Source organism: Acromyrmex echinatior, chromosome 10 (genome assembly GCF_024713525.1).
Source record: "Acromyrmex echinatior isolate Ae372 chromosome 10, ASM2471352v2, whole genome shotgun sequence".
Classification (NCBI taxonomy): Eukaryota; Metazoa; Arthropoda; class Insecta; order Hymenoptera; family Formicidae; genus Acromyrmex; species Acromyrmex echinatior.
Window position 1 is genome coordinate 5,742,696 of NC_141861.1, and position 16,146 is coordinate 5,758,841.

The following is a 16,146-nucleotide window of genomic DNA, read 5'->3' on the forward strand; positions in this document are numbered from 1 at the left end:
AGCGATGTTTGGCAATTAACTGTGGCGCGGCGGTTACGTGAGAATAGTCGCTTTCGCGTAACAATGATATTTCAGAAATAAGTCACCTGCGTACCGTTTGAGAAATAATATGTCTAATTGATGTACGTCCCTTTCATAAGAAGAAACACGAGATTTTCTGTAATGCAATCGAAGTTTAATTAAAAAATGATGACGTATACTGTTTAATGTAGTTTCTATAAAAACGATAAAAAAAGGTTTATTATTTCTAAAAAGTGACTTTATCAAATGCATTTAAACGTATTTTCGAGTGAATTTATTGAATATTCTGAGAAAACGATTACAAAGTTTATCTTGTATTAATTTTATCTCTTAACTTGATAAACATTTCTACATATAAAATATTTGAACAAGCAATTAAGTAAATCTGAAACTTTAGTGGGTAACTGAATGAATACTTAAGGGATGTACATAAATTTCCCAAGGTAAATAAATCGTTTCACTTCATGGTAAATTGAAATCCGGTTAGATATCGTCTGTTAATGCGGTATCGCATAATATCCAGTCACGAAATTAGACTTTAAGGACGAGAACGTTCTCGCAAGCCAGAAATCTCGTTTCAAGAAAAAGTGGACGGTCTGTGACAGTGGAAAATGGGATTTCGATCGTTCGCGGGACACCAAGCTGCTGCTGAAGAACGAGCTGTGGCCAGCTGCGGTAGATCGTAAAGTAGAACGGGTGGACCAATCAGAATGAGAGAAGAAGACAAAGACCTTCTTCCCCCTTGTAATATTAAGCCAGGATATTAAACGTCCACAACGTTGAGGCATTTCCGGACGGACTTGTCCCTTTTTTTCCCAAAGAAATAAAGGAAAGTCATACACATCAAGACACAACACCACCGTAGAATATAGAGTGACCCGCTTCATGACGTAAACTTGGTAACTTGCAGTACAACACTATAAGAGACCGTGTGAGAATATACGCTTAATCCTTAAAGGAGGGACTTCGCAAGACAATTTCTCATCTTCAAAGTAAGATGCGAAATAACCCTTTTAATGGTCTACTTTTACTATATGATGTAAACTCCCCGACAATACTTGTATAAAAAGTACTGTCTGCTATGTAAAGAGTAACTGCCGACACTTCACTATTCTATGAGCTTTACTGTTTTGGGTAGGGAATGGAAGAGAGAGAGAGAGAGAGAGAAGAAAAAACTAGAAAACGCGAAAAAAAATCGGCCGCACGAACACTCGAGAATAAACTTCCGGAATCCTGCTAACGACCGCGACGCTTGGCGCGACTTTCAGTGGCGCGCGCGTCTCGATTTCCAAACGACGACGAAGACGGCAGTCACGGATAGCAGTTTTACACATACATATATATATATATATAGGTATATATGTATATATACGTATCTACGGCACGTACGGCCAGGGATATCGCGGGGGATTAAATGGGGCGAGGATATCGTGAAGCCAGTCGGGGGCGAGATCGAAGAAAACACCGGCTGCGATTATTTGCGAGAGACACCGTTCAGACTCGAGTGCCACATACGTTCACAGAGAAAGGGAAATAAGAAAACGCGAGCGAGCGTTTCGGGAGATAGCCAGTGAGTTTCATGACGATAATCAAATGGCACGGCGAAAAGGGTAGGCGATGCTGGAAATATATGGGGCATTGGCAGTGAAAGAAAAAGGGAACCGACTTTCCGGAATGTCGTAAAGTCGCGCGCGAGACGTGCGAGAGTTAGGAGCGTAACGCGAGAAACGATTCGAGGAGTATCAAAGAGAAGTGAGTGAGCCGAAGAATACGATAGAAAACGAGTAGACAAGTTGATGGAATGTGTATGCACACGTATCGAAATCTTTTGGAGAAATCAGGTTTTTAAAGAATTAATCGGAGAGAAATCTTTTTTTCTTTCGTTGTACCCATGCTTTGACATGAGAAAAAAAAATCTTAAATTACTATGTTCGCCTTGCTTCGTTAACAAAAGTAACTGTTCGTCTGCATTGTAGTCAGAGATAGAAAACGGAACGTAATCGATCGAGACGATGGCTTATATACAGACGCGCTCAGTATAAGCAAATGTAAGACTTAGTATTGGCAGTTCTCCGTTAATTTCCAAAGAAGATGTACCAATTTATTGGCTACAAAAGAAACTAGTTTCATCGACGGTTAATTACGAATAGACGACAATAGACTGTCGTATCAAACATGTAATTTACATTAATGTCGTCGACGTTCTGTTAACCGGGCGACAATAATTTTGCGGTAAACAACGGTCATCCGTGTTTCCTGCGACATGACCTCGATAGTTCCAAACACACACCTCAAATGAATTAATTTATAGTTTACAAAAGACAATCTATATGCAAACTAATAAAGCTCGAACTTTGTAAAATAATTATACTAAATTATTTAGTACCTATTGGTTTTTCAAAGTCATGCAAGAGAGTTATATTGAGATAGCTTTTAAAATTATGAAGTATATAGAAGTGAACGATAATCTATTTATTATGTAACCATTGTGTCAGAACAAAAGTTCATAGTTCGCTGCAAACTTCAAAATTTAAGCAACTGTAACTTCATTAAAATGAATGAAATTTAAATTAAAAGAAAAGGGCTTTATAGTTAAAAATTTATATTTTTAAAGTTACTGTGTTTTTCGAGTTTTTGTGAATTTGATAAATTTTACATATAGAAAACTACCAGCTGAACAAAATGAGTCTTTTCACTTTGTGGGCTTGTCAGATGCCCAAAAAAACTTGTAAAAATTTTTGACTTTCTAATGGGAAAGCTTTCTCCTACAAAATACAAATTTTTAAAATATTCCTAAGCTTTTTTGTTACTGAGTTTTCATGGATTAAATAAAAGGAGTATTTTAACTTTGATTGCTTATAATTCCGCAATTAAAAGAAGAGATTCTTAAAGTTGAAATTCTTCTCTATCGAATGATAGATAATTGCTAATTTTTTTTTTAAATATAAGACAAACTATAGCAATCAAAGCTTTAAACGATCTAACTGGACCTTAAATAATTCTATTAAATATAAGACATTGTACAAATAAATTGACGCTTTTGTTTCAATTGAAAGTTTCTTCTATTTATATAGATTCGTTTAATTTGGATTGCTGAATTTTATCAAAATATTACTGAAGCATATTCGTAAGCTTAATAAAAGAAAAACTAAAAAGTAGTAGTCTATAGTAAAGGAATACTATTTCTTTAGAATAACTCGTTCATATAGTTAAAGATAATCACCAAAGTTAGAGATAATCCAACTTGAATAGGAGATTTTGTATGAGCTACCTTATTCAGTTATCTCTCTGGATTAGCATTTATTTCTGACCCTTAATAATAATCTGCATAGAAAAGTGTTTAAAAATGACAGGTACTGGTCTCACTACAGAATTCTTTTGTTCAAAAAAAAGACTTCTATAGAAACATACAGAGTCAAATAGAAACCTTCTATCAATAAAATAATTATTTTTAATAAGAATAATAACATTATTTTTAATATACATAAATTATTCTTTTTTTTTTGCGAGTATGAAGAGTAATAAAAAGTTTTGCAATTATCTGGTATAGAGTTATCTTTTCAAAAAGATATAATCAGACAAGTAAAAAGAATTGAAGACTCCAGCTAGCTCTCTATTACAGCCAACATTTCCCGTCACGTCGACGAGTACATTCGACGATTAACCGCAGTGAAATATGATCGCGCCGGAAATCTACAGACAAGTGGAACAAAAATAAGCCAGGTGCGAGACCGTTTGCGAACGTCGGAGTGATAATCCGTAACGAAGTAGCCTGATACGGACGGCACGCGGCGTGAACATAACGATTGCTCCAAGCGAGCGTAGAGTGTAGCTAAGGGAAAAGTTGCGGCGGCACGCGGATAGACTAATTAATTGGGGTTAAATAACTGACTGTAAAATACTTGGCGTGTCGAGATTGCGCGCGCGCACGACCCCGCGAGAATCGGGAATGAGTTGGCGGGCAGCCTCGGTAGTAGCTGAGAGTTTAGCCTGAGTCGGGTGAGCGACTACGGAGGGTAAGTAGGTACCTTTAATGAGGTTGATAATGGGTGGTTATATAGTCTTCCTTTGCCTTCCTCTCTTTGCCTCACCTCCATCTCGGCCCAATAGTTCGCTCACCGGTTTGCTCACCTTTCTTCCTGCCGTTACTCATTGATTTCACGGCGCAGCAGGGTTAATCGGGCCACGAGAATTTCGTATTTCAGCGGGTTTTCAGCTTTCACTCGAGTTTAAACACTTGCCCAGGAAGAGTGCCGTTAATTGGATACCCCGATTTTACCTCTACGGTACGCCAACACACTGGAGAACCGCCTCACTGGGCGGCAAACGATTTCACTTCCCACATAACGGTTCTGGGGAAGTGATAGCGATTCTATCGTGCGCCGTGATCGTGAACGAAGTCATTCCGTGCTCAAGATAATCTTCGATTCTGTCGAATACTGTCGTTCGAAATTCTATAATCTGGGAGCAGAGGGAGGAGGGAAGGCTGGGGAGGAGGACAGAAGGACAATAGAACTGGGTCGAGTAAACTCGGGAAGGACGCACGGTATGGCTTTGTTTAAATAGTCACCGTGTTTGGTTAAGCAATTATCGCAGACGCTTTTGCCCACGCGACCCACTTGTAAAAACACTCTTCGCGCGCCAAGACTTTCTTAAGATGCGACACCGTGTCTGACACGCGCGCGTTAGGAATGAATAATCGAGTTTTCTTCATTCGCATGCCTACCCTACGCGCAAAGGGTGTAATGCGCCGTGACTAAAGCGCGACGAGAGACTCATGTCGCGGAAGACGCGTAAACAGCGGCGGTGGTGACGGTAGTAGCGTAAAATGTTGGAGGAAAACAAGGCCTCGCCCCCATCGTGTTGTCTAGCACGAACAAATTCATTTGCAAACGGCTCACCGCGGTCATTAGAATCCGCGCGAATTGTCAAACCGGTCGTAATGCGAGCATAAAGGCGAACCTCCCACTCGGAATCAACACAGATTCGGCAAGTTCGAGTTCCATGCTCGGGCAACAACAATTTGAGAATAATTCACCGACGACAAGGATACAATCCAAGTTCGTTCGAGCATAAATGTGCGGCGTAGTCGTCGTGAAAGTTGTCTGCATCTCGATCATCGAACGTCGTATATCCGAGACGTGCAAACGTTGACACAGAGAACAGAATGTAGGCGAATTTTTGTATTGACATTGAAAGAACCGTAAAGATGGACATTCTATCATCTGTACCCGAAAAATCCAACTTTGCAAAAAAAAATAGAGTGATCCGGATCACGGATCACGATCGTGCGCGTTTTCAAAAGCTATCACGTGCCCGTCTCGGTCGGTGGTCGAGCGCGCGTGTGGATCTTTCATAACTCGGTTTTGTGATTTATTGCGACCTCGGTGATTTTTCATCGAGCAGCCTACGAAATAAAGTGATTGATTGCGCGCGAGAAGGAGCGATGGCAAAAGCGGCCGACCAAGGGAGAGAGAGAGAGAGAGAGAGAGAGAGAGAAAGAGTAGAGATATATTTGTCAAGATCTCACTCTGGGTGGATCGTTAATTTACGATTGTTAATTCGCGAAAGAGTTACCACGCTGCGGGAACAGCGAAGACGAGTTCAGTTCGGACAAGCAATAAATTTGCGTGATATACGATGTAGTTATTACTGTTTTGTTAATCAGCAGTAAGGGTCGCAGTTACAATCGCTTCGCTTTGCTGTTAATGAGTTAACAGCAAATATTGAATAAAGCAGAGGAAAATACAACTGCTGTACACCATGGATAATACAATTAAGAAAAGGAGACCGTATTCTGTCAAAGGGGATCTTGGTATCTAATAATAGATATTTTTAAATAAATCTTACAATTTTTAGTTTAAACAAACTACAGAATGTCAATTATTTGTCAATCTTAAAACAGTTCTAAACTGAATAAATAATTTTTATATGCATTTTTTAAGTACTTTTTCACTTATGTGACATATTGCATAATTTAATAATTTTTTTCAGTTTTCGTTTTCAGATATCATTTAAGAAATATTGAATATTTAATCTTATTAGATAAGAAATTCTGTTTTCGTTATGACATGAAAGATATTTATACTATATGAAATTAAATCGCGTTTGTGAGAGGATTTTGTTAAAATAATAAGATTCAGACAACGTAAACAATAAAATATTTATTTTAAAAATAGCATCTGTTAATTCAAAATATTTCTTTTTGTAGTAATTTTAATCATCACTGTAAAATATAATAACAATAAGAATCGTAAAATTATTTATTAAAGTAAATATTTGCATTTGCAATATTAGTAAACACAAAAAGTTATATAAAATAAATAAATAGATTTATCACATTTGCTTTCATAATAAATATAACTTTGGAACAATATTAAAATAAATATTTTGCTCGACGAAAGTATTATAATGTTAATAATTTTTATTTTTAAAATTGCATATATACGGGAACATTCATAAACTTTTCAAACTAAATAAATTATTTTTAAAAATATTTTTTATTTTTAAAGATAAATTATATTTTATTGCTTAATATTAAATTCATGTCCTATAAAAAAAAAACAGTATACAATATTCAAATTTAGCTCCTTAAAATATTATTTTCGAAAATACGATCTATTTTTTAAATGATTTATTAATCAAATCATTAGAGATTTAATGTGTGAAGTAAAGAGATAAATCTACTTATAAGAAAACATATTAAAATTTAATACTAAAGCAAGAATAATCATCAAAACGACAATAATGTAATTAATGTAACTTAGACAAAGTGTAACTAATGTTTTTTTATACATCAGTCATTTCTCTGACATGAAAGTATATGTGTAAGAAATGAAATAACGATACAATTACATCAGAATTATGAAGCGATATTATATTGTAGGCCGACGATGAAAATATGGCAGTGATAAATGTTCCTTTTTTTCTTCGACGAACGTCGTTAGCGTTACCGTACGATTTATCATTGATAATTAGCTATGAAATTTTTGCAACGCGCGAGTGCTTAACATGATGTAAAGAGTATGAAGAATTACACACGTGACCCAGAACATGACATTGAAAAAATGGATAAGGGAAAAGGTATGGCAAAAAAATTCTAGCACATTAAGCTTTTAAGCAATCAGGTTGCAGTTAACGTCATAATACATCTGTCATATTTGTTAAAGGAAAATTTGTGTCATATCGACTTTCGAATTGATTTTGAACATAAAATTTCATGTTTTTATTACACATTTTTATTTAACTTTTTCTTTACGTACAGAGATGCAAACACACTCCAGACTAAAATAAATTAAATTTTTAAATTTTTTTATACCTATCTTCTCAAAAATCAATATAATTTCACAAAGATTTATACAGCCAAAGTTTTCTCTCTATATTTTACATTTTTCTGAAAATGCATGGGGTGTAATTACATACTTGTACACGGTTAACGTTAAAATATTTGTACACAGAGAGAAGGTTAAACATTCCGATTTGATTCCGTTTATCTTTATTTTTAGCGTAAATAAATACATGTATCTGTATTAAAAGTCTCTATATTAACTTTCATGACATCGTACTTCCAGAATATTTAAATAGATGTTGCACAATATTTTGCTAAATTTTTCATGATAAAAAGTTTTTATATCAATCAACCTGTTCTAGATCTGATATTATTTTTTTATCTAAGGAGAAAAGGTATAAAAAAATAGGAGTCTTATTTAAAATGTTATTTAATTATTTAAATAGATGTTTAAAGAATATGTCTAATAAAATTATTCAATAGATTCATGGTCTATATAAATTAATTTGTGAAATTTTATGCATGTATATGCAAGATAAATCGATGACATATATTGCACCGATCGAGGTTAATAAGCATATTAAGAGTGTACGGCAGATGCATGTAGTTTAACAAAATATGAGAAATACGATAGGTATATATATATATATATATATGATTCATGTCAATGAGAAGTTAATGAGAAATATAATACATGAGATTAATACAAAGACATATGTATATATACGTATATCCAAATTGACATATTGTTATAATAAATAAACATCGTTACGAAGATATGATAAAACTGGTGATCGCGATAACAGACGTTCGTAAAGGTCGCGAAACCGTAAAATTGAATTAAAATCGATGACAACGATTCGCTTCGTCAGATTCCCAATAACGTTATTGTTAATACGTTATGCATTATTTTCGTCTGTCTGATGAAACGATCCAATTTTGTCGTGTTCCCCGGTGCGTCGGTCGATCGTAGGAGACAAGCATGCAACCGCACGCGCACAACGGTCGTTTGCGTGACACTGAGAAGAAGACAAATGTAAAGAGTCAATAGCGGAGGAGCACACGAGTGCGTGTAATTCGTTTTGCCGTCGTCGTCATCGTCGAAAAGCACACTTTCGCGTCGCGACACACAGGCAGATCCGCCACTGCGGAGAAGTTAAAAGGTCGTTAGCTGAATTCGCGGCAGCGAACTCAAAACGCTGCCATAATTTACGCGGTCGTACCCCACTCGACCCCGTTGTGAGATCGTATCACCTCGCAGGTGTCTAGCCTGCATTCTCGCGAAGGGACATGCACATGCAAGCACGGAAACGCTGTTTAACAATTCCATTCTTGCCGCGAGAAAACGTTTCGCTTAACCCCCCGTCGGTTCTCTGTGAAGCCAACTCCCACGTGAGTTTATAGAGGAGAGTAAGTCTTCAATTCTCGCGCTCGCATACCTCGCTGTTTATACCTGCATACCTAGCTAATTTTCGTCCCACAATATTCGTACAAAGGAAGAAATTTCTATCAGTAGAAATTGATTTTTCATATTCAAATTTAACGATAAGTAAGATTAAAAGATACGTTAAATAAAAATTAATTAATTAATCTTGAACAATAATTATAAATAAAATAGAATAATAAATTTTTAATATTATTTATGCCGATTTAAAAATGCAAACAAAAAAATCTAAAATTAAAAAGTAACGTTAAAAATTAACGTTAAAAATTAATGAACTTGATAACGTCATTATATTATGTGTAAAAGAAGTAGAATATTATATCGACTAATGGCTTATTTAAGTCACATTAGAAATGTAAGCGCACTTGTACTGTGCATCTATGCCTAGAGCGTGAAAGAAATTAATTTCGCGATAGCACCGAGCTAATTGTGAATTGTACTTTGAAGTCACCTTCGATATATCACTAGGCACCGAATGCATAAACGTATCGCTGCTCTCTATCCTAATGAGTTTCCCGGCCACTGTATATCTTACTATTACATTGTGCCTATATTCTTAGCACATATATCTACGAAACATTTGAAAAATGTATTAGAATTCGTATTAGAATATCAGTATCTGTAATGGTTGACTTTATACATCTATTATTCACAAAATATGAGCAGAAAGAACGATTTTGCTGAAGTATTTAAAACTAGATTCAAATATTTCAGAAAGATCATATTAACTAAATATAAATCTGAAAGTAATTTTGTTATGTTGAATAATTTTAAAATATTTATGTCTGACTAATGTTAGGACACTCAAACTGATTATTAGAATATTAAAATCTGCAGCATTGTTGTTCAACATTCAACAAATTATTTTTAGATCTATATCTAATTATTGTACATTTTCAGACTTCATTAAAACTGTTCTTTTCATGCTATGCTTAATTTGATGCATCAAATTCTGTATACGTAAAAGCTTTAAAACATATATAGGATTCAAAAAGTTCACATATTACTCTGCAATTTGAATAAAACTTTACTTAATAATAGCATTAAAATATGATAAGTCGCAAAAGTTAAGCAGCTTCAAAAATAATACCGCGCTCGCGCGCGCGCGCGAAAAGTACCCCACTCAACTTTAATGGCGAGCTAGACGAGGATAAAATAATTAAAAGGCTTTATACGCCAAAACTTCTTGTTAAAATTTAAGATAAACTTTTATAGTCCCATAATAAAAATAATTTTTCGGTATACATATTTATTTTTTTAAATATTTCACGAAGTGTCACATGACTTTCTGGCAAGTGAAAACATCTCATGAAGCTTAAACTGCATAATTTTTTTGTCGGCAAGTTAAGAATGTAATCTATACGTATAACATATTCAATCCTAATAGTACATTCGTAGTCGTAAATGAAAAGGATGGAAAACACGTTTTAATATTAAAAATAGGAGAAACGTAACTTGAAGCTTATCGTCTTTAGAAGGCGCTTCAATCGTAAACGAATAGCGTTGATGCACTTTGGTGCAGTGGACCGCGCGCATGTGTCATTATACATTCCTCTTTGCTCATGCCAAAGGTAGATGCACGAGAAATAGCGATGCGTGGAACGAAAAAACAAAACTGAGAACCGCACACGTACTGAAGATAGGATGTGCAAAAGCGTATATATATATATATATGTGTTGGCTGCGCGCATATTTATCTAACGTACGCGTTCGTATTTCGCTACTACGGAGATTTCGGAGCGCGAGGCACGGAATTGCCAGTTTAATACCGATTCTGCGTGCAAATATACACGCGGGGGTGTGTCGACGGTGGTTTGCTGTTTGCGAATTAGGTGCAATCAAATGCAAAATCACACTGGCAAATATTACACGATTTACCAATCACAGATTCCCGCAATTAATTGCTCGGCGCGATATGCTATTAGCAAAGACTGTTTCACTGTGTTGAGAAAATTTTACAGAAACTATTGAAGACATCATAATTATACACATCTCAAGATTGAATTTTATTATATCTCCATTACCTCGTAATAAAGATATTTTTGTTAAGATTATTCATTGTTATCACTTTTGTATTCTGTATTTAATGAATTATTATATTTCATACGCGATGCACAAAAATATAAGCAAACAGATAAAAATTAATAAATATTATATATACGATTCATACTCATATTCGTCTTTTAAACATATCTCTTTACTTATATTTTAATTAAACTTTCTTGTAATAAAAAAAATATATTGAAAATAAAATATGTTGCACCATTGTTATAACATTTTAATTTTCAATGTTTAAAGTTTATAATTAAATTTCAAATTGAAATATTTGCTTAATTAAATGATTACATAAAAAATTAATCAAAAAGTGAAGTTTTTGAAATCTCTTTGTAACTGTTATTTAACTGAATTTATTTAACTGAAAAATTTTATTAAGATGTTGGATTTCTACATAAATAATCTTTTATTAAATAATTTTAGTAATAAAAATAAAATTGATTTCAGACTCATTAAGAAGTCAATTACAGTTAATGTAGTAGAAATTATAGCACGTATTAATCAAAGCGGTGGTAATAAAAGAAGAAAGTTATAGGAGCTGTAAGTCGTTTCCAGTGTGAATAAAATATAGCCCGTGCGTCAATCATGCGCCGTCAGCCATCATCCCAAAATAGGAAATGTGCGATAATTGTTCCGCTCGTTCGAGTTATGTACTTAACAAATCAAATTGCTTCTTCTTTGAATTGACGTTTAGTCTTTCTTAAGAAGCATTACAGCTATTAATTTAGTCGCTCCTTTATTGAATTACTCGTTGCGTATATCGGGAATTACGATGAAGTATCATATTATATTATACTTGTACAATTAATATAGACTATGAATAAAAGTGATATAATAACTAGTTAAATACACGTAACGTTGCTCGTTAAACATAATTGTGATAAATATGATCACGAAAAAGCCTGTAGAGTTTATCAGATCATTTGTTTTTATTATCATTTGTTTATATTATTTTTCTTGCAAAAGTACAATACAAAAGATATTTCTCATATCTTGACTTTAAATTTTAGATGATATAGCACGCCGTAGAAACATTCATCTAAAATAGCAACGACAGTATAGGCCAGATGAATAACATGGCACTACATGAATACTAAACATGATACGACTTAAAAAGATACTTTCAAAAAAGTATTGTTATTTGTAAGTAAAGTTTCGCGAGTAATTTATACTGTTTTATTAATTAAAACAGTTCACGTATAATGAAGAAATTTGAATAGCATGGTTATTGTGACACATAGATAAAAAATCTAATTTTATAGTAGAGGCAGAACATTTTTCTGCTTTTCTGATTGTTTAAACTCTCAGTCCTTTTGATATTTTTGTTTCATCTATTAATCTCCATAATGTATAGTTACGAGAACAAAATATTACTACCACATAAACACATACATATTTTTGTAAGATACAGTATATTTTAAGCGAGGCAAATGATAACTTTAATCACTTAAATTAAGTTTTTTATCAAATAAATCAAGTTATAAAACTTTCAAAGAAATATAAATTTAACTAAATGCCGGACAATCTAAAAATATATTGAAAAGAGATAGCAAAAAATCAGGATAGTTCCAAGGTATTGATAATACAATATATGAATGTTTATGCAAATAGCCTTCGAGAAACCGTATTAATTTACAAAATGCATGAAATATATTCGAAACCAGATTGTCTATTCTAATAGTGCGAGATAAAAATTCCACGTCGGCGCGTTATGCATGAATTAGGACTGTAACAATTGCAAAAATTGTAAGTCACGATTTCTAGCGCGCGCGGCTTTCATCGATACCTCTTTGCGAGAGGCATTCCGAGGCGTAAGTAACTCACGTGACGACTAGATTAAGGGAGCGAGTGTTTATTGCAGCCTTATCGAGGTGCATATCGCGGTGACATGACTCGAGAACGCAGATTAAAAAACCGTCAAATCTCTCCTTTCAATCGGGTGTCGAGCAATCAGGATTCGCAACTAATGCGGGACTAATTCGGATGGTAAGAGACGGGCAATTGCGGACGGGTGAAGCCAAGTGGATTTACGGAGCCTTCGGTCAACGGTGTGATAATTCGACGTTAAGTCATTAGCCCCGCACGATTACAGCACAAAGCGCGTTATAATGGCGCCGGCGTATTTTACTGGCACCTAATCCCGCTGACATACCACGTGCCGACGCGTGGTGGTGTCACGCCGCTTCCGGAAATCTCGCGATTATTCCCTCTTTCTGCCGTTTGTCTCGGCATCGCGAGACGCACGAATAATTGCGTTTGGGGCGTGAATAAACGGAACGATCGCCGGTAAGATCTACGAAGGTGTCCCGTCCGACAGGCTAAAGAACCCATTTCCCAGCCGACTGGCCGAGAAAGAGAGAGTAATTATTATCACGCGAAAGGATAAGGAGGAGTTTGCTGGACTAACTTCCGCTGTGATAATTTATACTTGCCACGATTCGCTATAGGACGATTGCAGCGGGTGGTTGGCGCGGCCAACAGAAAGGAAATGGAAAAGAAGAAGGACTGTTGTGTAAAGCTGAAGAAAGAACAAAACAGATAGTGAGATGGCACAACTCTTATAAGTTCCCATTTACATAAAATTTTCTATTTATTTCGTTTACGGCAAATACTAGCTGAGAATCGATGCAAAGAAAACTTTAGAAATCTAAAAAAAGAGACTTTTCGTTCCAATCAGTAATGTTGATTCGAAAGATCAATGCCAATAACGGTGAAGAAAATTGAGTGAAAAGCCGCGACTGTTTGCGATTCTGGGCTCATCGTAGAGAATTTTACGATCGAGCAGCGTATCCCACAATCGCGATCAACGGAATAACGTAAACTCGCTTTGCGATACCGCGTTACGATCGTTCCCGCGGGATCGGAGGAGAGCTCCTGGCGACGAAGCGACGCGACGCGACGCTACTCGAAGCGATGCAGTGGGATAGGTGACTCGATCGTGGCCAATCTCGTTCGCTTAAATTACGACCAGCTCGTAATCACCTACTGACTTTTATCATCCACGTAATAAACAAACCGCAATCGTAAAAGCCAACCGTAAAATTCTCTCGAAGGATAGACCCCGAGAAAAAAAGGGGAGAAAAAAAGGGGGGGAAAAAAAGAAAAAGAGAAAAAAAGCGCGCGGTTAAATACGCAGACCTCGTGCAGAAAAGTCGTAAAAACGATGCAATGAGTCACCCTTTTTCCCTTCTCTTACGAGGATCTCGATCGTATAAGAACTCTTCGATCGCGAGCGATGGTCAACCACGACGGTTTTCGCGTTTTAGCGACGCATGGTCGCGAATTACGATCGCAGCAGCAATCGGAGGCTAAGGACGGAATTCAGGGGGAGGAGAATGTATATTGCATAATTGCATAAAGTGCGTAACGCTGTTCGGATCGTGCAGAGCGGTGCGGGGAAGTTGTGCGTCTGCCGGGAGATGCTCGGTGTATTATTTTACCTGATGACGGATCGTTCAGCGCGGATACCCATGTCGCGACGCAGAACACCGGGATCGCGAGAACGGGGAGCATGTTGCTACGTCGACGACGCGGCTACGTCAACTGAGGAGTAAACGCCGGGCGTCGCGACGCTTACCGCTGCGACGCGGTTCCGCTTTGCCGCCAACCACGCGGGCGCCTGCGTGCTACATCGTGCCGTGCACATACATGCGTCCGCGACTTACGCGGCTCGTCATCCGGGGGTGCTACGAGGAGACGCGAAGATATCTCTGTTTACTATCGAGCACGCATTCAAAGTGAAAGCGCGACGAAGCGCAAACGCGATGCAATTGCGTTTTACGCATACACTTGTTCGGCGAAGGGGAGAATTGTACGTGCAGTCATATACACGGGATCCATCGAACGCAAGAAGCATGATCTCGTTATTATTTTCTTCAAAAACTTTGGAAGGTATTGAGACTTTCTCAAATCAGAAACATCGGCATATCTTTTTCTGAAATATACATGCATATTGAGAATATTTTTATTATCGTAATCTAAAAATTTCGAAAAGATTTGTTCACGCATTTCAAAGCGACACAGTTGAGCCTCTTGTTTTCAGAAGACAAATTAATTGACGAACTAATAAAATAAAAGATAGAAACATTTCGTATAAACATATATTCTATATCAGTTGATTCTTACGAGACTGTTTCATAGAAAAAATTTAAACGATCTTTTTAAATAAAATTATTTAAATACTTAATATTAGTTCAAATACTTAATATTAGTTTATTTAAATACTTAAAATTAATTCTAAATGCAGCTAGAGTTAAAATTTTATTTGTCTCTCTACCGTTTTTTCCTTATAAATTAAGAATTAATAAATTATCTCTCTTTTTTTACAAAATAGATTTTTTAACTATTAATAAATTAATTAAGACTATTAGTTTGTGATTAATATCAAATTTATTTTTTTCTAATTTGTATAAAGACATACTTAAGGAACAAAACTTGTCTAATTTTAAATCTACTCTGATTAACGAAGAAGCCTATCAAAAAAGCTGAGAAAAAGCGAGTTTGCAGGTAATTACTTTTGCCTTGTAATCATTCTAACGATCTTATTTCGTTCTGCATCTGCTTCTTATTTAGTACAGATGAATTTTAAAACATTTTAAATATAAATAAATTCATTCCATGTCAGATTTTAATTATCGCTTTCAATACGTTTATTAAATTTTAATTAATTAAGAACCTTCAGGTACATTTGTATATTTCAGAATTATGAAGTATTACCATTTTCACCGGATGTATATATATCCTCTATTTTTAATTACCAATGACCGTTGACAGTTATTGGAAAACCGACAAATGAGCTATTTCTGTTAGCCTAGTGATAGCGACTTTTAACTTCAAACATTCAACAGACTGTGTTTGAAATAGGTCTATCATTTAAGGGAGAATGAGAGAATTCTCTGTGAATACCTAAGAGAAAAGTTAAATAAAGCCGACGATAATTATTTATCAAATGGTAGAAGTCTTCATTTAAAAGATACTTCAAAGGATACAGTTATTTGAATTTAAATAATAAATTTATATATCTCATTTTTATCATCAATATAAACGATAATTTCAAATAAAAGAACAACATTTTTATTATTCGGAATTGCGATGCGTCACACGAGGCAATGCTGAATCAGTTTTATTTTTTGTTTAAAATTACAATTTATATTAATAATACACAGATGTTAATAATCGTAGTTTAAAGTCAAATATTTTTTACATAAAGACTTATTATTGATAAATAATCAGTTTTATTTAACTTTCGCTTACATTTGTAATTCCTTCTCTACATAAACTTATCGAAAACATATAATGATATTCATTCAAAAGAGCATATGTGTTTACGTGTTACAGT

General features: G+C 35.2%; 1 protein-coding gene across 1 annotated transcript in view; it reads right to left on the reverse strand.

Annotated features, from left to right (window-relative positions):
• The window catches only part of LOC105151371 (neurotrimin), an 88,165-nt gene extending 73,531 nt beyond the window's left edge, over positions 1–14,634 (reverse strand). The window contains exon 1 of the mRNA XM_011065046.2: positions 14,249–14,634. Coding sequence (XP_011063348.1) covers positions 14,249–14,321 — 73 coding nt within the window. The 5' untranslated portion in view covers positions 14,322–14,634. The remainder of the gene's footprint in view (positions 1–14,248) is intronic.
• Between the last annotated feature and the right edge of the window lie 1,512 nt (positions 14,635–16,146).